Source organism: Antedon bifida, chromosome 4 (assembly GCF_963402885.1).
Source record: "Antedon bifida chromosome 4, ecAntBifi1.1, whole genome shotgun sequence".
NCBI lineage: Eukaryota > Metazoa > Echinodermata > Crinoidea > Comatulida > Antedonidae > Antedon > Antedon bifida.
In genome coordinates, this window is record NC_136229.1 from 10,994,728 (window position 1) to 11,022,140 (window position 27,413).

The 27,413-nt window shown below is 38.5% G+C and overlaps 2 protein-coding genes across 2 annotated transcripts; both read left to right on the forward strand.

The window, feature by feature from the left end:
* Window positions 1-1,325: 1,325 nt before the first annotated feature.
* On the forward strand, window positions 1,326-26,285 carry LOC144840077 (polyribonucleotide 5'-hydroxyl-kinase Clp1-like). Its single transcript, XM_078695741.1, has 13 exons — window positions 1,326-1,414; window positions 3,367-3,415; window positions 3,911-3,982; window positions 4,556-4,669; window positions 7,224-7,349; window positions 7,732-7,845; window positions 22,959-23,157; window positions 23,511-23,600; window positions 23,824-23,924; window positions 24,435-24,573; window positions 24,898-24,978; window positions 25,343-25,436; window positions 25,835-26,285. Exons 2-13 carry the CDS (start codon window positions 3,377-3,379, stop codon window positions 25,944-25,946), a joined length of 1,281 nt encoding a protein of 426 aa, XP_078551867.1. The 5' UTR covers window positions 1,326-1,414; window positions 3,367-3,376; the 3' UTR covers window positions 25,947-26,285.
* Window positions 14,693-17,631, forward strand: LOC144840477 (uncharacterized). Its single transcript, XM_078696293.1, has one exon. The coding sequence runs from the start codon at window positions 15,274-15,276 to the stop codon at window positions 17,026-17,028; it is 1,755 nt and encodes a 584-aa protein (XP_078552419.1). The 5' UTR covers window positions 14,693-15,273; the 3' UTR covers window positions 17,029-17,631.
* Window positions 26,286-27,413: the final 1,128 nt, after the last annotated feature.

Below are 27,413 nucleotides of genomic sequence, written 5' to 3' on the forward strand. Positions count from 1 at the left end.
GCAACGTAGCATAAAGCGTATTGTTTATGATGAAATAGTTTAATAAAAATGTTTTAATGAAGAAATACTTGATAGCTGATAGTAGTGGGAAAAGGTTAGACCTTACATGGCCGTTACAACTCCACGTTCGCTCGAGACTTCTTGAAACTATTCATAGGGGGAGAGAGGGCAGTTACCACGTAGTCATGGGAGAATTCCAGAAATTAATGATTCTTTGAAAGAAGAAGTAGGCTACTTTTTGCATTTGAGGGATTTAACTATAAGTTTATTTTTAAACAATATAGATGTCCTCTAGTTCTGGTAAAATTCAATTTGGTAAAGAACAGATCTGGGTCTACATCCTCAAAGTAAGATTTTGAAAATTTCAATAAGATCTCCTCTTGCTGCTCTCCTTTTTCAAGTGGTAATAGGTTTAACATTAATTGAATTAGCCTATTGTCTCTTTCACATGTGGTTTTCTTGAGGATGTTAGTCCGGTTTTTAGAACCGCGATTCACGCAGCTACGTTTTCTAACATTAAATTGTAATAAACCAGTGAGTTATTGAACCATTCTCATACAGTATCCAAGTCTTTGAAAAGAAAATTTTGCTCCTGATAACGATAAGACCAGTAGGGCCTACTGGTTCTTTCGGGACTCAACTGGAAACGGAAGAGATACTTGATTTCGTACGGCAAACAAATCGCGATCTTTTGCAAAGGTAATCAATTCTCGATCCAACTCATTTGGAGTGATACCCGATACGATTGTAATTTTGATAACCGAAGATATCGTACCGTGTCGAAGTCTTGAAATATAAAATTCACTGCCGGGACTCCATAATCTAAATCCTTGCGTAACAAGGTCTTTATACTTTATTAAATTGGTCAAGCAATACTTATTTTGTTAATGACTTCATATCTTTTCATTCATTATCGCTTCTAATGCTAATGCTAATGAGACTGATTTGTCGAAAGTTCCTTTCTATGGAACCTTTTTTTTTAGAGGAATAAAGTAAAAAGTTTATAATCCGAGTATCGGCAATCGTCCGATCCTCAAGATGAGGCGAGGAGCAGAAGGATGTCGGATTAAAAAGAGCAGGCCTACAGTAGGCCTAGTTTTGTCAAACAGTCTGTAGTAGCAAACTAAAACTCTGTCTACACTATCAAACTAGTTTGACAAAAAAAATGTGCCCAAATAATATGGTAGTGATATAACATTATCATGTCTATATATGGGCACATCATATTTTTTTGTCACATAAAGTTTGATTTAGAAAGAAAAGGCAGTGGATATATATAGTGGTGGTATATCTTATATAGAGGGCGTTCTTCCATTTTCAATAATCATCAACAAACAAAAAAAGAATTGAAAAGAAGACATCAAGGGCCTATTAGGCCTAATAGCGTGTTATATACTTTTTGTCTAATAAAAAGGTAAGCATATAACTAAATTGTGATTTCATTTAACCTTTAGCCAGGCCTCCCAAGCCTGTCCACTACTACAGAGAAGCAAGTCACTTGTTTGACTAGGCCTATTACGTAGGCCTATGTCTAGCTGGCTAGGAATACAATCGTTCTCTCACTGATTAAGAGCATCACTTTCCTACCTGACCTTTTATGCCGAGTCGTTTCGTACCGGTCAGGCTAAACTAATCTTCATCATCGCCAGTTAGGGGCCCGGTATCGCCTGGTATGATTTTATGATGTAAAATTATGTCAATCAAGTACATGTTATTAAGATGCTTTTTTTAGGCCTAGCTAGGTAGTAGTAGCCTAAATGTAACTTATAGGGCTAGCCTTTTTAGGCTATCTACCTAGCCTAGTAGCTAGGCCTATATTTTTCTTTCCAGAAACAAGTTTTCAGTTGTCAAATAATTATTAAACTTTTCATTTGTCACAACGCGCGTGTCAACAAAAACAAAACATTACTTATCACAGAAAAATAAATACAAATTTTTGGTCTCTGGATGTATGATATATACTATATACCGCACTACAGCGAGCTAGGCCACGAACAATATGATTCATGAACGATTCGTACAAAGTACACCGCCAGACAACCGCGTACCTATTGTTTAGTGGGCAGTGACCCAAATACTTGGTTCAGGGACGATTCGGCCCTGAGACGATTCGGCCCGAGACTATTCGGCCCACTTTTGGTGGGACGATTCGGCCCACTTTCGGGCCGAAACATCCCACTTTGTGGGCCGAAACGTCTCACCTCAGACCAAATTCATATTAATAATAATAATAATAATAAATGAAAATTTATATAGCGCCGGTATCCTCCACCCATGTGGCGCTCATGGCGCTTTGTGCATTAACAACGTGCGAGAACATCAGCGAATAGCGACGTCTTTTGGTTGGTCTTGAAACTGTGGGTATTTATCAAGTTTTTAAAGGTGTTTAACAATCCGTATTTTATTGATATTGACATTTTGATATAATATATATAATAAATTACTAAAAAAAACGTAATTTTATAATGAATTTATTACTTCGAAAACCTTGTTTATTTCGTGCATTCGCCAAACGGCCAACAGAGGGCGTAACTTGTTTACATCGTTCGCGTGACTAAAAATTGATCATTTTCGACAATGTTTTCAAAATGTTTGCTTTATTGCATCTTTATCCCTAGTAGTACTACCCCATAGTCTCTCTGGAAATAAAGTTTGGGGAAAAAGCTTATTTTTGCTTATAAAATGCATATCAAAGCCGATAAATGTAAGTGTGCCGAATCGTCTCAGGGCCGAATCGTCCCGGGCCGAATAGTCCCGGGCCGAATCGTCCCAGGGCCGAATCGTCCCGGGCCGAATCGTCTCAGGGCCGAATCGTCCCGTTACCCAAATACTTAGTGTCCGAATCCCCTCTTGAGAAATTCTGGCTACGGCCCTGGTTAGCATGTACAGTACTTGATTTACATTTTATACCGGGCCCTGTAGGGCCTACCAGACGAATATTAGCATGACCCTTTCGTGCTCTTATATATGTCAAAATCGGCAGAAATTATTACTCTAAAAATTATTTAAGAAGAGATGAAGCCTATCTCTAGGCATGCTAGGGGCTCGTACTAATCTACTAGTTAGTTGACTAGTTTAGTTATCGGGGCACCCAAGAGAAAGGGCGTATTTAGCCTAACCTAGGTCTAGCCTAATTAGTCATATTTCCAGGTATTCCTTGGCCCAACTAAATTTTACCTGAAATTTTAAATGTTTTAATATAGCCTACTAAACTCAACCGGACTATAACTACGCACGCTACCACTGATATTAATATTAAGCCACTATAGTCTTACTATTGGCTGCTACTAACCTCGACTACACCAAGGTACAAAATATTAGGCCTAGACGTAGATAATTAATAATAAATATTTGTGTTTATTACAGATTATAAACAATGGAACCAAGTACATCTCAATTACAGCCTGAAAATAAGGTAGGCCTACTGTAGTGTATAGGTGGTAGGCTCTATCAGGTTCGCAAATCTAAAGGATACAAAACAATTGAGTCCTGTCTCCAGCTACCAGTTACACTACAATATTAGATAATAATAATCAAAATCACCAATGAATTTTGTTTTGCTGCAAACCAAAAATGGGAGATCTATATATTTTTCAACTCAGTCTAAGTTATGATTGATGATAGTTGTTTGTTTGCCTTCTAAATAGTGCAGTCAGTTGTTATTTACCACAAATAACATTCTTGATAATCTAGTAGTGAGCAAATTAATAGACGATGAATACATAATTAAACTATTTGTTTTTTATGATTTAATGTTCGGTCAGTTAAAAGTGCTGAACTAAACAAATGTATACTTCTCTAATTTAAAAAAAAATATCAATTATATAAATAAAAACAGTGCACACAAGTTGTGTGTGTTTTATTTCTATTCATTCATAAATGTTTATGTTATTCTGCACTAATAATATAGGAATGGCGAGAATTCCGTCTTGAAAAAGATAATGAATTGCGCTTCGAAGTTGAACATGAGGTGCAGATGGAAGTAAGTCATTAAAATTGACCCATTTAAAACTGTATATGTACACTGGTACTAATTTGTGTGTAGGACAAACACTGTAATATCATTTTTGATTTTTTTTCACCTTCCACATTTACTCTAATATTTTCATGCTACTCAACTATTGAAATTGTTGCCCCAAAAAAGCATTTTAAATTATTTTATAATAGCCATCCAAAAAATCAATGTTTTTGAATAATTGCAACTGTGTAAATGAAATACTAGTGAAATTTAGTGCAGTGCTGTTTATTACATGGGAATATTTAAAATTGACCACACTGGCCTGTTTATACTGAGAATGTTAAACAATAAATACATGAAATATACATTACATCATCAGCAATAAACATAAGAACATTGTATCGATCATATTGCTTTTATACTGATATGTTCATTATATTACTGTATCTTCTTTAAAGACAGTATTACTATTAATGTTTATTCTATAGTTATATGATGTTTATTTTTAAACCAAACTACAGTAGGCTACAAAATAATCCATATTCTCTATTATAAAATATTCACAAATTATAATTAATACTTTGTTACTTTTATTAGTTAAAAGAAGGTCTAGCTGAGGTATTTGGTACAGAGCTTTTACGCAATCACATTTACAAGTTTACTGCAGGGGCCAAAGTAGCTGTGTTCACATGGCATGGATGTTTAATCTATATATCCTTCTTTATTTACAGTTTTATTAGGAATTTTTATTTGTCTTGCCACGCCTTTAGACAGTTATATTCAAGAGGACGGAAGCATTAGGAAATTGTATCACGTTTTAGCTTATAGTTTACTAAGGCTGAAAAAATTGGAATTTGTAAACTCAGACCTTGGGCATGTGCAAAGCATGAAACCATAGTCTGTAAGACCTGTTCAATAAACAATTTTTTTTATTTTGGCTTTATAATACTATCGATTTATCATTTAATAATGGTCAAAACAAGCCTTCATCTGTGGTAAATATTGTTGCCGAATGGTGTGTATAGATAAAGAATTGTTTGATTAGTGAGTACATTTGTCGGCAGCTGAGAAATTAGACATTTTGTTTACTGGAATGTCAGGGTGTGGGTCACTATGACCTTAAAGTGGAGCTCCACCCAGAAAATTGCTATTTTTCATACATTTCAACTATTCTTTAAAAATATCATCCCTCATACTTCATATTTTTTTGAAAATTTTTTCAATGAGTATGATTTTCGTGAAAATCACGCCTTTTTGCGTTTTGGGGGGATACCTTGTAATTTCCTATTCTTTTACATGCAAAAGGGGGGTATATTTGAATATTCCTAAAAAATTAATTTCTTCACTAAAAAAAAAAAAGGAAAATGTTTTTATATGTAATTTTTTCAGATCTTTTCATTTCTGGTATTGTTATTGCGTATACACTGCGCAATTTCGTGTAAATAGACACTTTCCCCCGTTGGGTCCAATTGGGTTTTTTACTTTGCTAGGGAGTATGATCACGTGACATTTCTCACGACATTTTTCACACTGCAGCTGGCGATCTGTTATTGTCGCGATGTTATTTTTGACGGGCGAAAAGTATATTAAAACATTCTGGATGTGACCCTATCATGTTTCACAGTGTAATAAGTGATTATGAGATTATTACTAAAATGTCAAATTTAACGAGATTTGAGAAAGACGTGGCTATATATTCAATAAAGCTAGGCCTAGGCCTACTAGAGTCTAGGTATGTAACGATGCTGCTTGGCCTCCTAGCTGGCTGCCTGATAGCCTTACACTACAGCAGTCCAGTGAAGTTTGTTCTGGAACCCAATCTCGGCCTACCCATGGGCCATGATAGGGTGCCTGAATAGTTGCTTTTCAGTCAGACATAAGCTTCTACATCCGTTACTATTCTTTACTATTCTGAGCAATACCAGTCTTGTTTTGTAGAGAATTTTGTGTTTCACAATTCTTAATGTGCGAGAAAACCCAGGAACGATAAATGGGACGAAACGACCAAGCATTTTCGAACCCATGACTACAGTCCTACCTAGATATGAATTCAAGCCTAGCTAGCTAGGCTGAGCAGACGATTTAGCTAGGCCTAGCTTAAAATTAATAAGCAATTTGATTAAGATTATTATGCTGTTGTTGTACAGTGCAAATCATGATGTTACATGTAAATTATGCTGACATTTTTATCGGAAATATTACTTGGGCCTAAACAAATCGTATTAATTGTGTGTATAAACAGGGAGTTGTAAAAATTATTTTACAACTCCCTGGTATAAAATTGATTCGCCATTTTCCCAACACATAATTTACCAAAGGGGAGACATTTCACCAACGCGTTCACCGGCGACTAAAACGCGTCAGTCGCTAAGTGTATTGTAAACTAATAACCCCTAAGTTACTGAAAAAGTGTAATGTAGTAAAAAACACTATTTTCTGACCGATTTTTTAGAAATTAATTTTTGGAAAATATTGCCATATCTTCCCTGTTTTTTGTATGTAATCACTTTCAATTAAACATACTTAAACATAATATAAGCTGAGAAAGTCTGAGTGTAGCTCCACTTTAAGGAGTATGGTTTTGTTCATTTCAGACTATATTTACATTACAAAACGTCTACACTAGTGATTGTTAAACAAAAATAATTAAAAAAGAATCATTATTTATTATTATAAAATAGAATATCAATACAAAAATAGCATCATTTAATGAAAAAAGGAAAAAAAAGAACTAATATTTCTTGTTTATTTAAAATCTTTATGCCAATAGAAAATGAATCACTGTTGTATCAGATAAGTGGTAATTCTCCAGACACAGGGATTTTTTTCGTAACCCCTCCTCAGCTTGAATGATGAACGATGTTATTTAAAGTGCACGGCTGTGTACAGTACACTGGACCTACAGTTTATAATGCTTACATGAGAAGACTTGTTTAACCACCAAACCCATGCCGATATTGTAGGCTCTTTAGGTATAGTAAACGGTGCCCCTTTCCTTAACTGCTCAACCATTTGACTCGCTCGAATGAGAAATATTTTTTTGTATATTAATTTACTTGTTTATTACTTATATTCTATGACACAATCTATGACACTACTATTTGCAGAAGTACATTTTATTTATTTATGGCCTATATCTCATGATGATTTGTTTTAAAGCTATTCTTCCCTCAATGTAATTATTAGGGAGGAATTATTATCTAACAGAGACATAAATAACATTTTATCAGAATATTACATTGTTTAACCCTTAACCTCAATGCACCTACGAGGACAAACAGAGGCTGCTTATGTATCTAGAGACACACCAATGTTGATGTACCTCAACACTCATGCTGCATTAGAACAGATGAGAAACCAAGCAGAGATGGATGGAACCAGAGGGCCTAGAGTAAGTTAGGTGCATTTATGGAGGTCTATTATGTTAACCTTCTAACCTGCTGCTAAAAGTATAATCTGTTTAATTTAAAGAATAATTGTTGAAGTTTCCTTTTATAAGGTAATAATTCCAAACAATGTATACAGTACTTGCATTATATAATATGAAAAAAAGGTGTTCATCAAATAAAGGTGAAAAGGCACAAAAGAGGACAAGACGCAAGAGATGACAAAAGTCATGCAAATTTATTTTTTTGTATAACAATTGTTTTTCTTTTGTTGTATTTGATGGATCAACATAGTTTTTTTTTTTACATCTATCTACATGTTTGTCTGTTAGAATTCAATCAACCTTATTAATAATACTCGTGATTGATTTATTTTATTACACATAGGTTATGGTAGTTGGGCCTCAGGATGTTGGTAAGAGTACAGTTTGTAAGCTGTTACTGAACTACGCCATCAGAGTTGGTAGACAACCAACTTATGTAGAGCTAGATGTTGGACAGGTCAGTGGAACAATAGTTCTCATTTTGTTTTATATATTGTAACGTTTTATCTGCCTTGTTGAGTGGGTTCGGCATCGGTGTTATTCCTAAGACGATAATAAATACAGATGATTCACAGAAACACACACTACGATCTGCTAATGGTTCGATGACCTTTAATTATCCTTTAAACTTATTTATTTATCGTTCCATTGTTCGCGAAAACAAGCTTAGCTATTCTAAAGCTGAACTACTATCGCTACGTTATCAAACTACAAACCAAAATCAATACTCGGATATTATTATAAACAAGATTATAGCATTCAACAATTCAGTTCTATTAAAGAAGAAATGGTTTCGCCGTCGCCGAGGAAAACGAGGAGGGAAGAACAGTAGGAGGCCACCCAGTTGTGATGTTTACACATATAATCTTCAAAACTCATGCCCCGTTATTATTGGAAATAGACCGTTCAATCAAACAAGCCGAATTCAAATGATCAATTTGGACTACACAAATACCGGTATTCACTTTGAACATTTAAGGTATCTTTCGCGTTCTATTACGGATTACACCCGAGATCCACATCTGTCTTTCGCTACAGTGAATACGCAGTCCATCCGCAACAAGATTGGTGAATTTATACATCACATCACAATAAACGATTACGATATCTGTACGGTCACTGAGACGTGGTTATTGGAGAATGATGATGCACACAGGGCAGACCTCAACACATGTGGCTATACATTCCTTGATAAACATCGCATAGACAGACGCGGAGGAGGAACAGGAATTATATTCAAGGATTGTCTAAATGTCAATCAACTTAATTCAGGCGCAAAATCGTCTTTTGAATTTTCCGAATGGAATTTCGTGGACACAACCCTACACACCACTTTCGTTGTCATCTATCGCCCGCCTTACTCCACCGTCAGACCCATTAGTACTGCCACCTTCTATGATGAATTCGCAGAATATGCTTCGGATATTCTATCGTTACATAGTTCTGTAATATTTTCGGGTGACTTCAACATTCATATGAACAGCAGCAATGACCCGGATAAAATAAAATTCGACGATGTACTTGAGTGTTTAAATCTTGATCAACACGTGTCTCTCCCAACACATCGTTCGGGAAATACTCTTGATTTGCTAATAACGAGGGGTAAGGACACTCTTTGTGTAACCGAGCCCGCTTCAAATTATTACATCAGTGACCATTGTTTTGTAGAGACTATTTTATCGAGACCAAAACCGAAATGTTACCGTCAAAAGAAAAAGTTTCGAAAGATAAATAAAATAGATCACACGAACTTTGATGAAGCTTTGTCTCAAGTAGTTATATCATCAATGAATATCGATGATATCGATGAATTGGCAAATCACTACAACACTAAACTACTTGCTGCTCTGGATAAGCATGCTCCTATTGTTGAGAAAACTACCACTGTCAGAAGATCGTTACCTTGGTTTGATGACGAGGCTAATGTGTTGAAGAAGCAACTTCGTCGTGCTGAGAAGACCTTACGGAAGTCTGCCACCGACGAAAATAGGTCAGCTTACAATGATCTACGCAATTCATACAAACGTTATCTTCGTTTAGCCAAGTACAAATTCATTAATGGTGCTATCAAAGAAGCTGGCAACAACTCAAAAAAGCTTTACAAGATCGTGTTTGAGCTCATTGGTAGACGTAAAAATAACCCACTTCCACCACATGAAACTGATAAACAGTTAGCAGACGACTTCATATCTTTCTTTATGGGCAAAATAGAGAAAATACGAGAGGAATTGGAACACTTCCCTTTGTATGAACAAGAACGGCTAATGGCAAATGAATTTATTGCATTTCAGGAAGTTAGCGAAGATGATGTTAGGAAGTTGATCATATGCGCAAAACCAACAACCTGCTCCACTGACCCCCTACCGTCGACACTGGTGAAACAGCATCTGGTTACACTTCTACCACTTATTACAAGGATGATCAACAACTCGTTGTGTAACGGCGTATTTGCTCATAGATGGAAAATATCAGTTATAAAACCGCTTATAAAAAAGAAGGGTGTTGAATGTATCCTCAGGAATTATAGGCCAGTAAGCAATCTGTCCTTCGTATCTAAGCTGGTTGAACGCGCATGCTTGAACCAATTCATAGCTTATGTTGAGAACAATACCTTATTACCGGCGTACCAATCTGCCTATCGGAAAGGTTTTAGCACAGAGACGGCTTTGGTTAAGTTAACCAATGACGTACTCTGGAATATGGAGTTGCAAAGGGTGACTGCGCTGGTATGTATAGACTTGTCAGCCGCCTTCGACACAGTGGACCACGAAGTACTCCTCAACGTTTTGCATAACAAATTCGGAGTGGCCAATGCGGCATTGAACTGGTTTGATACTTACCTTCGTCCTCGATTTGCCAACGTAACAATCGGCGAAACTAACTCGGAGACAGCCAATTTGTCCTTCTCTGTACCTCAGGGTAGTATATGCGGTCCAGTTCTATACACCATATATGCCAGCACTTTACAAGATCACATCAGTAAGTTTGATATTTCTGTGATGGGATATGCCGATGATCACTCAGTGTATGATTCATTTAATCCAAATTCTAGTTCTAGTATGGTAAATACAATCACCAAATTACAAGAGTGCCTCATATCCATCAACGACTGGATGAAGTCCAACAGACTAAAAATGAACAGTGAAAAAACAGAGTTCATACTATTGGGAAGCAGAGCTCAACTCCTGAAATGCGAGAAAGATCATATCATCGTATGTCAGGACAGAATACCACGTGGTTCATCTGTAAAATACCTTGGTGTTAATATCGACGACCAGCTATCTTTCAAGAACCATATACGCGATAAATGCAGAACGATAGCTGTTAATTTATACTATATTCGTCAAATTCGCAAATTTCTCTCCAAGGACCTTTGCCAACAACTAGTTCAATCGCTCGTGCTGTCACATATTGATTACGCCAATGCATTGTATTATGGTCTACCTGCTAATACCCTTGCTCCAATGAAGAGGTTACTGCACCAAGCTGCGAAAATAATTGTCAGGAAAGGTCGGTATGACAGTGCAACTAACGCCATGCGATCCTTGCACTGGCTTCCGATGTCTCATAGATGTCAATTCAAAATAGCGTGTCTTGTATGGCGTTCGCTTAAAGGTTCCGCTCCAAGTTACCTGAGAGATATTCTTACTGTGCGGAATGTTTCTCGCAGTACTCGTTCAAGCACCAGCAATTATAACCTGACAATCCCACGAACTAAACGAAAGACATTTGCTGACCGTTCGTTCGCCGTAGCAGGACCCAAAATTTGGAACAGTTTACCAAGTCACATTAAACACTTAGACGACTATAATCAGTTTAAAAAACATTTAAAAGCACTATATTTCAAACAATGTTACGATACTAATTGATGTGAAGCGCCGCTGATTATAATTAAATGTTGTATAAATGTGCGCTATACAAGTAATAATAATAATAAACTTAAACAATACAATACACAATAATAACTAGAAAGCCACTCCAAGAGTGCATACCTCTGCCTACTGTAAAATTCTCCTACATAAGATTTCTCTGGGGAAAAATATATATATATTTGTGTGTGTCTTAATGCTGTGTGTGATTTAATTTCACTACATACAAGCATGTGTATGCGAATTTTGTTTAATGGTTATGTAACCAGCCTTTCAACTAACAATAGATTCTGTTGACTAACAATAAAACAGCAACGGCAAAAACAAACGGGTGAATTTGAAAAGAAATAGGTTTTTGAAAACTACTCGTATCAAAAAACCTGTAAATTAAATCAATTTATGTTTTAAAATTACAAATCACAAATTATAACTCTTGCCTCTTGTACAAAAATGAAGTTTTTTGGACAAGTAGTTCTCGAGAAAATGGAATTTCAGTTTACTTGTTATTTTAAGACTGCTCACCGGCTTTTGAAGATTCTGTCCTATCTTTTAACACTAGCAGGTCTGAAAATTATACTAAAAATTGGTCCAGAATTGGGACCATGGTCCAGATTGCCTCCAAAATATAATGGAGTGGTCGTTGACCACATATCTATCTGTATTTTGGTAAAGATCTTGTAATTACTTGTCTATTTCGTGCCTAGCTTACCTGGATAAACCAACAATAGCCCCTTCTCCTCGAAGAGTGAGATATAACTCGAAAAGTAGAAGTTTTCATTAAATTCCCCTCTCCACAAATGGTATAGTCCATGAACTATGCCCTCAAGTGGGAGCCTGCCCACAAACCACCATCATCATTTCTTTTCGAGACATGAAAGAGTAAACATGTCTTCAAAGAGCTTGCACAGTTTTCTTGCTGTTGCAATAGAGTTTTTGATACTGAGACTGCTGCTATATGAAGCTAAGTAGTTTTTCTTGGTTACAGAGATTCATTGAACTTTGAAATGTCAATAAAATGACTTTTAGCAAGCATTTTTGTGAATGTTTTCACTTAGGCCAACTGGCTGAAATGTTTGCAGTACCATAGTGGCCAGGCCTAAATCTAGCAGGACAGCTTGTCTACTGCCTAGCATAGTGGTTTAGGCTTATTGTAGGCTGGCCTCCTGAGTTTCTTAAATTTATTAATGCTCTCATAGGGGGCCTAGGCCTAGATCTTGCAGGGTCAGATGTTGCCCATGCATGTTGCCTAACAATAACATTGTGGCTAGACATAATTTTGTAAGGCCTAGCTGGAACTTAGTCTATATATGAGGCCTAGGCCTACATACTGCAGGATCAAAGATCTTGTCTATGCTTCTTTCCTGACTGGTCTGGTTTTCTAGCTGAGTCATAGTTGACATTTTGGACACGGTCCGTATATTCGGATCAGCTGTTGTTTTCAGTGCAGCTACAATGCACCTCCAATCATGACTGCACCCGCTGCGGCCTCTGCGGTCCCGGGGGTGAATGAGTTTTCTCCGGTGTTACTGCAAGCCATCGTTGCAGCAGTGAGAGCTTGCCGAGGGATGAGCCCAACGCACCCTCTCACATGAGACCTCCTCCCCCAGTTTCATATATCGATATATAGGCCCACAGCAAACCTCGTTTTTACGATGGTCCGTCTATCCGGCAAGAGATGACAGTGATAGGACGATGGTCTCGCTCTCCAAGAATAAGTATGGGAGAACGAGACGGGCCTGGGGAGGAAGGTCTGCAGGCATTCATGAAACGGACGGCGGTACTGTCCTTTATTTTCTTGCCGTTGAATTCATAAACCTAACGGTTCATTCGGCCCTGCAGGTAGGATGGAGACAGCCTCATCTATCCTGTTGGGGCTAAGACTGGGCTGCCACAATAGACCGAAAGACGCTAAAGAGTGCTTTCACATGCCTATTGCAGATCAGGATCATGTGCTTCCGAAACCATGATCACTTCTACCAATTCGTCGCTGCTGTTTGGCCTCTCAACGGCCCTGCGTGTGTGACACGCCTGGTACGAACGCCGGTAGCGTTCTTCCACCAACACAGCATTCAAATATTTATGTACTTAGATGATTGGTTATCGTGGCCCAGTCCAGGGACTAGCTGTTAAACAGCCTAGCATTTGTCTGCCTCGTAACGGAACAAGCAGGATTCCTTATAAACGAGGCAAAATCATGTCTTCTGCCTATACAGAATCCTCGTTTAATATCTCGGAGCTCAAATTAATTAGGTAACGGGCCGTGTGTGCCCATCCATATGAGCGAGTGGCCAAGGCAAGATATGCAGTGCTACATCTCGCGCTCATGCTCCGACGGGGTACGACTGGCTACGCACATTAAAGTCACTGGCCAGCTTCGTCGCCCTCGTTCCGTGCTGCCGGCTCAGGATGTGACCATAACAATTGCACCTCCCGGCAGCTTTCCGCCAAAGACAGTATCGCGATCGCCGGCTCCCCTGCTGCTCCTTTGCAGATGCAGCTACCCCCTCCACCACCGGCACAGCCTATGCAAAGAAACGAGGCTTCTACAGGGTTCGTACGCGTCCTTAAATTCCTTGAATGTCATGGAAAAATAAATCTCTTTTTTCAAGTACTGGAAAGTCCTTGAAATTGGAATTTGTCCTTAAATGTCCTGAAAATTGTTAAAATACAATAAAGTTATATGAATTCTTTTTAATAAAGTTTTGAAAACACTGAACAATAAAAGTAATAAGTATGAAAGTACATGGAAGATAACAACGTTTGTACGTGCCGACTTTTCCGCCGCCGATAAATGCTCGTACATGAAATAGGCTTTCTTATCAGGTTGGTTGTTGACTGTAGAACGCCACTGGCCAGTGATGTTCAGATGACAATCACCTTGAAAAAACTTCGCCCAACTATTGTTTTGTTCCCCCACAGTACATTATTGCATAATAGCTATTACTATTGAAATAAATACTTGGCCCTTTTTGTGTTCCGATTAATTTAACGAATGTATTATTGCAAACACGCATAGCATTTTAGCATTACACTTTAATTAGTGACTATACTCGCATTCTATTTATAGCCTCTGAGAGGCTATAAATAGAATGTGAGTATAGTGACCTCTCTCAGCGAGGCTCTCTCACACCGCAAGCGCGTATATTAGCGGTCTCTATATGGCTGCCGTTGAGTTTTTTATCGTGCTTTTCTCGTCAGTGGAAATCTATCCAACATGCCGCGTACATGCTTTTTTCAAGAGTCCTGGCTTTTTGATAGCAAATTTTCCCCGTGGATTAACCGTGCGTCAATAAAAACGGAGGCAAAGTGTAAACTATGTAGAAAAACATTCGATATCTCCAACATGGGACGGTCGGCGTTAATATCTCATCAAAACGGAAAAAAGCATAAACAACAAATGGAGTTGAGGTTTAACAATACGACGCAAGAAGTTAATCAATTTTTTAGTAAGTCCAACCCAACAACATCCACCAGTAAATCTAATACTACCATCACCAGTATTATTGAACAACAAGACATGCCAGGAACTAGTGTTGATAATAGTATACCGAAACGTACGAACCCGAGTGGCCCGGCGACGATGCAGTATTTCAGTAGTAGTGAGGAGATTCGTAAAGCAGAAATATTGTGGGCCTTATTCATGACTAACCGGCACTATTCGAACAAGTCGATGGATGAAATAAATGAAGTATTCCAGGCGATGTTTCCAGATAGTGGAATAGCTGCAAAATTTAGTTGTGAAAAAAAGTCTGCTTATGTTGTTAATTATGGGTTAGCGCCATATTTTAGGTAAGTTTTGTTTGATATCGATTGATATAGGCCTACAATTTATATTAAATAAATAATTGTAATAGGCATTTCTGTATTGAGTAATAGCCTGGTGAGTATGAAAAACAAATGTTTTTAGTCTAAGTTTTGTTCATTTTAGGTCATTACTTCTGAAACGTGTTACGGATGAGTCAGATTACGTCCTACTATTTGATGAAAGTCTAAACAAAGGTACACAACTAAAGCAAATGGATATCCATGTCCGATTTTGGGCCGACAACCACGTGGAAACTAGATTCTTTGATAGTACATTCATGGGCCATGCTACTGCTGAGAAAGTCGTCACCGATTTTAAGATATGTGCAGACAAACTGAATCTCGCAAAATTACTTCAAATCGGTATGGATGGTCCAAACGTCAATTGGAAGTTTTATAAACTTCTCTCTGCCGATATAAAGACGAATTACAATACATCAGTTCTCAACATTGGGTCGTGTGGCCTTCATGTAATGCACAATGGGTTTCAAAGTGGTGTGCAGTCAATTGATTGGAAGGTCTACGACATACTGTCCAGTTTACATATACTGTTCAAAGACACCCCTGCTCGTCGGGAAGATTTTGAGAACGCTACTGGCACACATGTGTTTGGCCTTAAGTTTTGTAAACACAGATGGGTGGAGAATGCTGCAGTTGCGAAGCGGTTTCTCAGTGTTTTTCCGCACCTTAAAACGTACATCAAGCAGGTGACCGAAAAGAAAATAAATGACCCAAAAACAAAGTCGTATGACACTCTGAAGGCTGCTTCAGTAGACTTATTTACGGTGCCCAGAATGCACTTTTTTGTGATGGTTGCCACACAAATGGAAACGTTTCTTAAAAAATATCAAACAGATCAACCAATGATACCGTTTCTTGAGAAAGATCTAGTGGCATGTTTGAGAGGGCTATTGAGATTGGTCATTAAACCAGACGTCCTTTCCGGGCTCGTGAATGGCCAAAGTTTTACTAATTTTAATATAGATGAAACGAAAAACCATTTACTTGCTAACAAAGTAGACTGTGGAATGTTAGCTTCAGAGCATATAAAGGAGTTGATCAAGAAAAAGAAGGTGTCAGAGTTACAAGAACTCGCGTTTAAAAATGAGTGCAAGACCATGGTTCTTACAATTGTTAAGAAAGTGCTATCTAAATGCCCACTTGGTTTCAGAATCGTTCAAAAAGCGAAATTTCTCGATCCAAGAAATTTTTGTTTAAGTGGTAATGCGCGATCCCTTAATGTTGGTAGACTAAAGGCTGTATTAAAAATATTAGCAGACAACCAAAAAATCAACCATGACATGTGTGATGAAATTGTTAACCAGGCAAACGAATTCTATGATTTTGTTGTGTTAAATAATTTATCAGATTTCACTGAATACGATCCTAAATGTAGAATTGACGAATTTTACTATGACCGCCTTAGCAAAACCACTAAGTATCACGCATTCTGGGGGGTAGTAAAATTGATTCTAATGCTTTCCCATGGCCAGGCGACTGTTGAGAGAGGTTTTAGTGTAAACAAGGTGGTAGCGGCTGTCAATATGTCAGAGAGTACATATGTTTCGAAGCGCGTTGTATGCGGTCACATAGCTTCAGTTGGTGGTGTTTTGTCTGTAAAGATAACGCCCCAATTAATTACTTCTGTGAGTGGGGCTAGACAACGCTATAATCTCCATCTTGATAATGAAAAACGTAAAGCGGCAGAATCTTCAAAGGCTATTAAGAGAAAATCGACGATCGATGAGTTAGATAACTTAAAGGAAGCCAAAAAAAGATGTATTGCAGATATTACGGGTTTAGAAAAATCGTCTGCAAAGTTTTCCGATCAAGCTGAAAGTAAAGGTAGTCTTACTCTCATTGCCAAAGCTAATAGCTTGCGTAGAACCGCTTCAGAAAAAAAAGAGCAATTAGCTCAACTTGAGGAAGACATTAGACATAAATTAGAGGAAATCAGAAATAGCTAGGCTATTGTGTTTGATAAAATTAGCAGAAATTGCTAAGTTGTAAAAAAAAAGCAATGTAAAAATCTCATGTGTTTATGATCGTTTTGAATAAAGTTCAGAGTGAATTAGAATATGGTTTGATTTATTTTATTTATACCTTCTAAAAAAACATACAGTATACAGAAACGGCATTTAAACTCCGAATTCCGAACGAATTGTAGAACGTTATCCTATAGTAGTATCAAATTACCAAATATCGTCGACAGTGCAGTGACTATGGAAACATCAGCCTTTGTTCAATACGCGCTGTGACTACCCTTGATAGGCGCGGAAGTCTGGCGCGGTTCCACAAAGGCTTTACCAGGGAGTTGTTACAACTCTTTACGCTTTACTACCGTTACGTGTCATTTTACTCGATTTCCCACGCCTATGTTTTCAGTACTGTATGTTTTTTTAGTGGCTACAGTTAGTACTTGAATTTCTGAAAAACATCGTAACTACGAATTCATTTTTTTTATTAATCTGTTGAACTTAATATTTAGGTATATGTCCTTGAAATTTTAAAATGTTGACATTGAATGTCCTTGAAATGTCCTGGAATTTTACTAGCTCACAGGTGTACGAACCCTGCTTCTACTTCTAGACAAGCTTTACATAATCCCCGTCATGGAAATAGTGGCGAGAGAGGCGCTCACCACAGAGGTGGTCGACGCCACAACAATGTGAAGTGCCGGTGACGGTTTGGGGGCGCCCGTCCCTCCGAGCGAGGGCGGGCAGGTGGGAGGGGTCGTCTGAGATGGTTTTGTGCAGGTATGGTAGGCCATGACAAAGGATAAGTAAGTCTCTACTATTAGCGCTCGGGTATCGCATATCATTTCGAGCCCCTATGAGAGGTGGTGCCCGACATACGAGGTTCCGCCCGAGCCGATTAACAGACAGGCGCTCATGGCCGGCCTCAACGCACTTCTCCAAAAGGAGCTGTGGTGCAAGTTCACATTCAATATGCGATCCCGGGACACAAGTCCACCATCTCTTGCCAGAAAAGAAATCTGGCAATTGGCACCCCCCTTTAAGTCTGAACAAACGGTTCATTCGGCCCTGCAGGTAGGATGTAGACAGCCTTCATCTATCCTGTTGGGGCTAAGACGAGGCGACTGGGCTGCCACAATAGATCGAAAGACGCTAAAGAGTGCTTTCACATGCCTATTGCAGGTCAGGATCATGTGCTTCCGAAACCATGATCACTTCTACCAATTCGTCGCTCTGCTGTTCGGCCTCTAAACGGCCCTGCGTGTGTGACACGCCTGGTACAAACGCTGGCAGCGTTCTTCCACCAACACGGCAGTCAAACATTTATGTACTTAGACGATTGGTTATCGTGGCCCAGTCCGGGGACCAGCTGTTAAACAGCCTAGCATTTTTCCGCCTCGTAACGGAACAAGCAGGATTCCAATATGCAGCTACAATGCACCCGCTGCAGCCTCTGCGGTCCCGGGGTAAATGAGATTTCTCCGGTGTTACTGCAAGCCATCGTTGCAGCAGTGAGAGCTTGCCGAGGGATGAGCCCAACGCACCCTCTCACATGAGACCTCCTCCCCCAGTTCATATATCGATATATAGGCCCACAGCAAACCTCGTTTTACGATGGTCTCGCTCTCCAAGAATAAGTATGGGAGAATGAGACGGGCCTGGGGAGGAAGGTCTGCAGGCGTAAATGAAGCAACATCTTGTCTTCTGCCTACACAGAATCCTCTTTATATCGGAGCTCAAATCAATTTGGTAACGGGCCATGCGTGCCCATCCATATGAGCGAGTGGCCAAGGCAAGATATGCAGTGCTACATCTCATGCTCAAGCTCCGACGGGGTACGACTGGCTACGCACATAGAGTCACTGTCTAGCTTTGTCGCCCTCGTTCCGTGCTGCCGACGCAGGATGCGACCATTATAATTGCACCTCCCGGCAGCTTACCGTCCAAAATCAGACTCACTTCACAAAGTGGTTGTAACGAATGCGTTCATTCTCACGCATCTGGTAGCTTGCGGAAGGCTGGTTGCTTGTGGGCAGACCCATTCCTGGGCTCGCACTGGCCGATCGCCAAGTCGCCATGGGCGAAAACGTTTCCAGATTGGCGAAAAATAAAACGGCTACTTTAGCCATTTTGGCTATGACATATGATAAAATAGATAATAAAATAATCATTTTGGCGAAAGCATAAAGTCCAACTAAAAGGTCCATTTGTCGATCTTCAAGCATTTATTTTGTTCGTTATCATACTTCAAGCTCCATTTTCGTCAACTTGTTTCGTTGTACCAGGCGTCTCTTTGTTATTTCAATATGATGGAGATAGCAGAGGTAGACTGCACAGAGAGACAGACGTTACACGACACATGGATGATGGAGTCTACCCAAACTATCACGTGTTGCGCTGCACAAACGAACGACGACTCGACAGTCGACGGTCGGGTATTTACCGGGATTGTCTATGTTTCGATAAGGGTGTTCTTTTCAGATTAAAAAAAAACATAGTATCTTCAATGAATGATCTTATCGAAATCAATATTTATGCGTTATGCATTTTAGGCTCCAATAATTTAGTTTTATATTTTACCCTTAATAAAGTTTCCTCGTGCGTGCAGTGCGTCAGTAGAGTAAACAAAACAACATTCAGGAAATGGTAGAGTCTAACGAGGATTTAGCTAAACACACACGTGCATTTATTGCGGACTATATATACAGCAAGGCCGGCCGCCGGCTTCTGTGTTGTTGGGTAATAAATAATCGAGCCGGGATGGTATAAATTTCTCCCCCGACAGAAACGCCTTTTCCCTGTGCTTTGGCCTATATTTTCTGCACGTTCAACAACGATACGAGTGTTGGTATGCTAGAAATATTTTTAGCATATAGGCCTACGACGTACCGTCGTACATAATTTTGTAGGCCTAGGCCCCTAGCCTAGGCCTGCGCTACTGCACTTTCGCACCTCTTGAGCATACCCAATTTAAAAACATTCACCCGCTGCGCGGCGGTGACGGTGGGTGACCGTGAAAGTCTTAGGACACGATTTTCGCGTGGTACGGAAGCCACCAGCCAAGCGTAAAAAACAAAAATAACATAGCGTTCAGGGGATTTCAGAAAACTGTAAAATGTTTCTTATTAAATTGATAACTGCATGAATGCTGTATGATTAAAAACAATTTGAACAATTGTTTTGATCATATAAAATACAACAACAATTATTTTTTAAAATCAAATATACAGTGATTTAGGCATGGCTCTCTTTCCCCAAATGCCTTACAAAAACGTTCAGGGGGAACAGTGTATAGACCTATTGACATAGATAAATTAACTAAAACGTTTTTACCATTATATTTCAACAATTTTTAATTTTGGCTAATGACCGATTCATTTGGCTAAATAAAAAAATTGAACTTTAGCCATTTTGGCTATAGATAAACTGATTTGACTAAAAAAAATATTTGAACTTTCGCCAAATGGCTAAACAAAATGAAATGTTAGTACTACCCCAGCATTCAGGGGTCAGAACCGGACTTCCGTTTTTAAACGGATGCGTCCGAAGTAGGTTGGGCGGCTACGCACTGTCAGTGGAAGTCGCTTCTCCGGCATCTGATCATGCAAGGAGACATGCCCACATCAACCGTTTTGAACTGGGCAGTTGAGCATGGAAGCTCTCCTACCCCATCTGGCAAATCGCCATGTTGTCGCTAATTCCATCAATACAACTGTGGTTGCTCACATAAACAGCAGGCATGTGGTAGCCAACATTGTGATGCCACACATGGACGTTACTAATGTGTTGCACAGACCACAACGTAGACCTCAGTGGCCCAAGTTGCGGGCCGACTGAATGTGGAAGCGGACACTCTGTCCCAACCCACATCTACATCCTACGGAATAGCGTTCCTTCCGCCGATTGCCACCCAAATTTCAACCACTTTGGGCGGCCCCACATAGATCTGTTTGCGACGTCAGGCAACACGCATCTTCCGCACTGTAGTCAAGATGAACATGCGTGGGCAGTGGATGCCTGTCCATACCGTGGGACGGTTTTGGGCTCATGCATTTCCACCAATTTCGATACTGCCGTTGGTCCTGACGCACATTCAACGCCATTAATGCCGAGTACTTCTGATAGAGCCATTGCCCACAACAGACTTGGGTTTTTCTGCTCATCAGCCTGCTTTACGATCAGCCTCTACATCTCCAGATTCAGGGAGACCTGCTGACGCAGGACTGAACTTTGCCGAATCCCCGATCCCTCGACCTGATTGTATAATCACTGTCAGGGATCAGCTCAGAGTCTCGGACTTTCCAAATGACGAGATCCCGACAGGAACCCTACTCGCCGTCTATAATAGCCAACTAAAACACTGTTTTAAATGGTGCAAGCGCCAATAGACTGACCCTATGAAAGAGATCTAGGTAAAGTCTGCGCCTTCCTGCATTATCTGTTTGAGTCAGACCTGCAGGTCCGCACCGTGTCTGGCTACCGGTCTGCCTTGGGTGCTGTAATTCCGACCTTTTAAGACAGCTTGAGCATACCTACATCTCCTGCAGTTTCAGGTTGCTTTGCGAGATGTTTAGAGATCGGCCTCATGTTAAGGCCCTAGTTCCTGTTGGGACGTCAGTATCGTACTAGCCGTTCTGATACATCAGTCAGATGCCTTTCGACAAGGCCCATTACAATTCTCACCTTTTGGCATTCTTATTGGCAATGAGAAGAAACAACATATGAATGCTGAGGCGTGTTGCACACTCCTCAGATCTGGTTAGTTTTGAATGTGGCTAGTATTGATGCTTGACGGCTCGCAGATTGCTGACTGTGTTTATCATTCCCAAATCTACTTATCTTTTGGGTGATATAATACATATATATACTTGTCTCCAGTGAGGGCAGTTAAGTTACAATCCACTGCACTGCCAGAAGGAGTGTCTCAATATCACTGCCTCGGTGCCCCGCACCAGTCAAGCGCAAATTCAACTGAAAATTTCGTTATGTGCTTTATCAGACACTCCACCACCGGTTCACATGCATCACTTGTGTGTGATTGCATACGTGTTGTATACTGGTGGTACCAGCAAGCTGGTGTACACAGTCAGTTTTCTCTCCCACCTACCGAATATCTCCACAAACCTTGCACCAGTAGCCACAGCAGAGCTGAAAGTAATGGATACACAAAGCTCTTTTTAAACTTGTCTCCCACCGCCGACTAGTATCTAGTCCGGTGCTACACTGGCTATTGTTGGTTTATCCAGGTAAGCTAGGCACGAAATAGACTACACAAACCAACAGTGGTGTTGGTAGTCTATGAGTCCCCTCAGACAAGAGGTCTTGCGAAATGATGATGGTGGTTTGTGGGCAGGCTCCCACTTGAGGGCATAGTTCATGGACTATACCATTTGTGGAGAGGGGAATTCAATGAAAACTTCTACTTTTCGAGTTATATCTCACTCTTCGAGGAGAAGGGGCTATTGTTGGTTTATCCAGGTAAGCGGCACTCATAGACTACCAACACCACTGTTGGTTTGTGTATTTGAGTACAGTAATCATAGAGATATTCATAGAGGTTCACTATAATATCTCTATGGAGTAATCCTGCTAACAAACAAACAAACAGACAAACGTGATCGACTACATATACATCCTTGGTGGAGGTAAACAATGTATTACCTAAGATTCAATAGAGGTGTTTTAGCTAATGCAGTCAGTAATAATAATATAGGTCTTTAATCTTTGGAGATTGATTGACTACCATGTGGTTTCTCCTGTCTATATGTTACCCATATCTACCCACCTATCAGCCATCTCATAAGAGGATTGTTCCATAAATAAAGAAAGGGGTGTCAAAGTCTTGCATATGGGTATCAGATTTCACTACAATATCAATTGATTGATTTTCCTAAACACATTTTTATCTTTCTCACATCTAGGGAACTCTGTCAGTGCCTGGTACAGTGGGAGCACTTCTTGTAGAACGACCAGCAGATGTTGAAGAAGGCTTACCACTAAATGCACCATTAGTATATCACTTTGGAGTCACTACGCCAGGGGCTAACCTCAAACTTTACAACTTGCTCACATCACAGATTGCAGATATTTTGAACACACGCTGCAAACTCAATCCTTTAGGTAGGCATACTTGTGAAGTTACTATTATATATCCTGTACACTAATAATGTATTAGTACATCAAACAACCATCAGTACACAATATTGAATCTGTACTCTTTGTCAATTGACTGCAAAAGTGAGAGATTTGTGTATGATCATGTGTTCATAGTAGTGCCATAAATTGCATTTCCAAACAATGATTATTTTGATTATTAACAAATACTAGTAGTCATGAAGATTCTATCGTACATAGTACAGTACTTAAAATCTAAGCCAACAGGCTTCGGGTTACTTATTGCTAATGTTAATTTTATTTACACCAAATACTAAAAATAAAAAGATTACTGGATGTTTTTGTTTTGTTTTACATAGCTTCTACAAGTGGCTGTGTTATCAATACATGTGGTTGGGTCAAAGGTGATGGATATAAATGCATCACTCATGCAGCACAAGCATTTGAAGGTAATGAACAATAGTTCAAATTAAATCTTACAAGTTGTAGTGTTATCCCAGGTTTCTGAATGTTCACAGTACTGTAACATTTTGAACCTCTATCCATGACACTCTCCTTAAATTTATAAGCCCAGAAACCTCTAGTCTCTTAGTCCAACACTAACTATATTTAAAATCAGGTAATATAATAATTGTTATTATGTTATTTATAATTAAAACATTCTTATTTTAGTTGATGTAATTGTTGTACTTGATCAAGAAAGATTATACAATGAATTAGTTAGAGACATGCCATCTTTTGTAAAGGTGGTGCTTCAGCCTAAATCAGGAGGGGTAAGTAAGTAAAATGGAAATGAGAAAATGAGTGCAATATGACTCATGTTAAAAACTGTAGTAACCACTTTCTAAAAATATTTTATTTATCCTCTTAAATCCTCTTATTTTTAAATAATAAAAACACCCAAGAAATGTTAATATAAACCTTAATGAATTATTGAAATAAAACCATTTTATATACCTGTTTCACATCTGCATACATTGTTACAACTTGTATGTAACAAGGTTTGATCTCTTGACGTTTTCACACACGCATACGCGAACCATGTGAAATCTTGTTGCGCTGTGAAAAGTGAAGTGAAGAGGTGAATCATCTGCATAAAAAAGTTAAATTTAAATTTTCAGTAATGAACTTAATATTCGAATGCTCTTGATTGATAAATCCAAATAATATACAGGTAATTGTATAATATTAATTTGACGGAATTCAGAATCTCTTTTTGATTGCTGATTGCTGAATAAATAAATACATTTATTTGTATACAATTAATTTGTATTGTATTGCAGACTGTGGACAGATCACAAACATTCCGTAGAACAACTAGGGATGACCGAGTGAGGGAATACTTCTATGGATTCAGAAATTGTTTTTATCCTCATTCTTTTGATGTGGATTTCGGTTCAGTTGAAATATATAAGATAGGAGGTATGGAATTGTTTATACTAAATAGTGTTGCCTTAAAGTCTTAAAATAAGGAAATTGAAAAGTGCATACTTTTGTGATTTGCTTTCGTTGTGGTGTTTGTTTTGTTTTTTATAGAGTCAATTCGCCCCAAAAACTGGATGCTGTTGTGGTAGCTAAAAATTGTCTGACTGACAATCTGTTTACAATCTCCAGACAGTTTGGTTTCAGTCTGGAGAATTGACTGTACTGCCATACGGTTTAAATAAATGCACATTTAAATAATGCAAGTTTTTGAGGACATTTCATTCTCTAAAACTACATGGGTAATTCGGTTTATTCTTCTAGCACCAGCTGTACCAAACTCTTGTCTTCCAATTGGTATGACGCCAGAAGACAACCAGACAAAACTTGTACCAGTCCAGCCAAGTAAGTTTGGTATTCTGATTAATAGACAATATTGAATGGCATTGTGTATAGGCTGACAACACAATTTATTGGTTCATTTTGAATTATTTGCTGTTCAGTATTAGTTCTATTGCATGGTAAAGTTCTATTTGATAGTACTATTACATGGTAGCTTTTTGTAAAATTGGGTAAAAAGAACCAGGATGGTAACTTGCGCATTCCAAAACCAACCTGTAGTGTGTAACGTCTATTAACTGTTCTACTTAACGAAATCAGAGCACTGCCTTTTTTAATGTCCTAGCCTTCGACATTGATTCACTGAAGCCTTGAGTAAAGGATATCTTGAACAATAAGATGGTGCTGATTTTTGTTTTTTTCTTTACAGATAAAAATTTAGTACATCACATTCTTAGTTTAAGCTCAGCAAAATCTCGTGAAGATGACTTGGTCACTGCCAATGTAGTAGGATTCATATGCATGTAAGTCAAATTGAAATTCAATTTCAATTTAAAATATTTATTTAAAAAGGGAATTTGTAAAATAAGAAAAGCAAAAATGACCCATGGGACATGATTACATAGCAACTCTTTTCACCCTTGGAATGGTATGGTGGAACCACAGAGAGATCAAATTGATTAATTTCATCATTGGATCTCCATAGCATACATACATTTTAAGGCAATGAGAATGTATATTTATGTATCAGAAGTTTTACACTTTTACTACCAGAGCTATTGTTCTTGTGTGGCAAAGACATAGAGGCCACTACAATTATTAACATAGTTTCTATGGAAACAAACAAACACTAGAGGTTGCAATCTAAATGTTACTGAAATTACGAGTCATTTATTGGTTTACATTATTTTTTTTTTTGTAGAACAAATGTTGATATTGAAAGAGGTACATTTACAGTACTGTCTCCGGCACCAAGACCTTTACCTCAGCGTTACTTATTGTTAAGTGATGTCCGTTTTATGGACATAAAGTGAAATCATTTGAGCACAAGCTGTGTGACTTGAAGATGTAATTTACAGATTGTCTCTCCTGTTGTTGTTACATGGAGTAACTGAAAAGAGAAACCAAGAGATAAAGCTGCATTTTTGGTTGATTGTATCATCATCTGTGTTCACTTATAATTCAGTACAGGTAGATAAACCGATATTGCTGCGTCATTTAGGCCTACCTGTATTTTGATAGTATTGGATATAATTTATGTTTCAGATTGGCATCAAGACTTGTAATAACTCCATGTCACTTAATGATATAAATGAAATGCAGAGATGTGGATGAATTTTAAGAGATTTTTTTAATAAAATGCAGTAACAAAATGAGTTTTTCTATGTATTTCATTTTGTATATGTACGGTCAGTCAGTTGAGCTGATCAAAATGTTCATTCACTTCTTTGTTAGCTCTCTTAACTTGATTTTATCCCGAAAAATCTGGTTTTGGTTAAATCAATTTGTCAGCAAAAGCTGAATCAGATTGAAATGCGGGATTGTTCTGACCAATCAGAAATCCGAATTCCTTTCTTCTATAGTTCTTTCAGAACAACATTTTTTTAACGATATCTAAAGTTGGGCTGATCCCACCTCCTTATTGTGTAGGATTCAGATTCTAATGGACCAATCCAACGGAGTGGATTGTCTAACGCATTTTTACTTCGATGTATGCCTAGGATTTAAAGATTTGGAGTGGAGTTGTGGCTTGGTGGTTATAATGCTTTGCTACCAATCCAATCAAGTCCTGTCATATGTCCGGAATTTGCAACTCCACTTCCAAAGACTTATGTAGATATCATCTTGTGTATACGTTTGTCTTGTGAACAGGATTGCCACCTTTGAGAGAAGGATAGTGATTGAGTTCACTTGTGGTTATCCTTGGCAATTTGCCTAAAATTGAATGAGAAAGATGTTCAATGGCCAATATTGAATTATTCGCCATATGTACTTAATGACTAAACATAATTATTGTATTTTGTCCTTTTCGCTAATGGATGCATACTGTACAATCTTGGAAAACACAACCGCTAATTTTAGTTTTATTTTTATATTTTATACACACATGAAAGCGTTTTGTTACCGAAACTTTTTGTTCCCTTTTGTACTTTTTTGAAAGCAAAACATTGGAAAACTTCTCAGAAATAAAGTTTTAACTTAACTGCTAAAAAGCGTAATGACCGAGGTCTACTTTAAATTCACGGTTACCATGTAGTAACTATGCGAGTGCCGCTTACATTGACAAATAGCCTATTATCCCCGAAGACCAAACTTTCTAACATCCCTCTCCACAAATGATATAGTCCACGAACATGGAAGAGTATTGCCTGAATAAAGACCTTACAGTGTTGCGGTTATAAAAAAAAAATACTGGGATTGCTACTTTTCGCGTTACATCTCGCTCTTCGAGGAGATTGGGCTAGGTTTATCCGGTAAGCTGGCACGAAATAGACTCGGCA

Excerpts from the sequence above, each read along its gene's own strand:
- LOC144840477 (XM_078696293.1), top strand. The coding sequence starts at position 15,274 with ATGGATATCCATGTCCGATTTTGGGCCGACAACCACGTGGAAACTAGA.
- LOC144840077 (XM_078695741.1), top strand. The coding sequence starts at position 3,377 with ATGGAACCAAGTACATCTCAATTACAGCCTGAAAATAAG. Across the intron at positions 23,158-23,510 it reads CTGCAAACTCAATCCTTTAG|CTTCTACAAGTGGCTGTGTT; the intron begins GTAGGCATACTT and ends TGTTTTACATAG. Across the intron at positions 23,925-24,434 it reads TTCAGCCTAAATCAGGAGGG|ACTGTGGACAGATCACAAAC; the intron begins GTAAGTAAGTAA and ends ATTGTATTGCAG.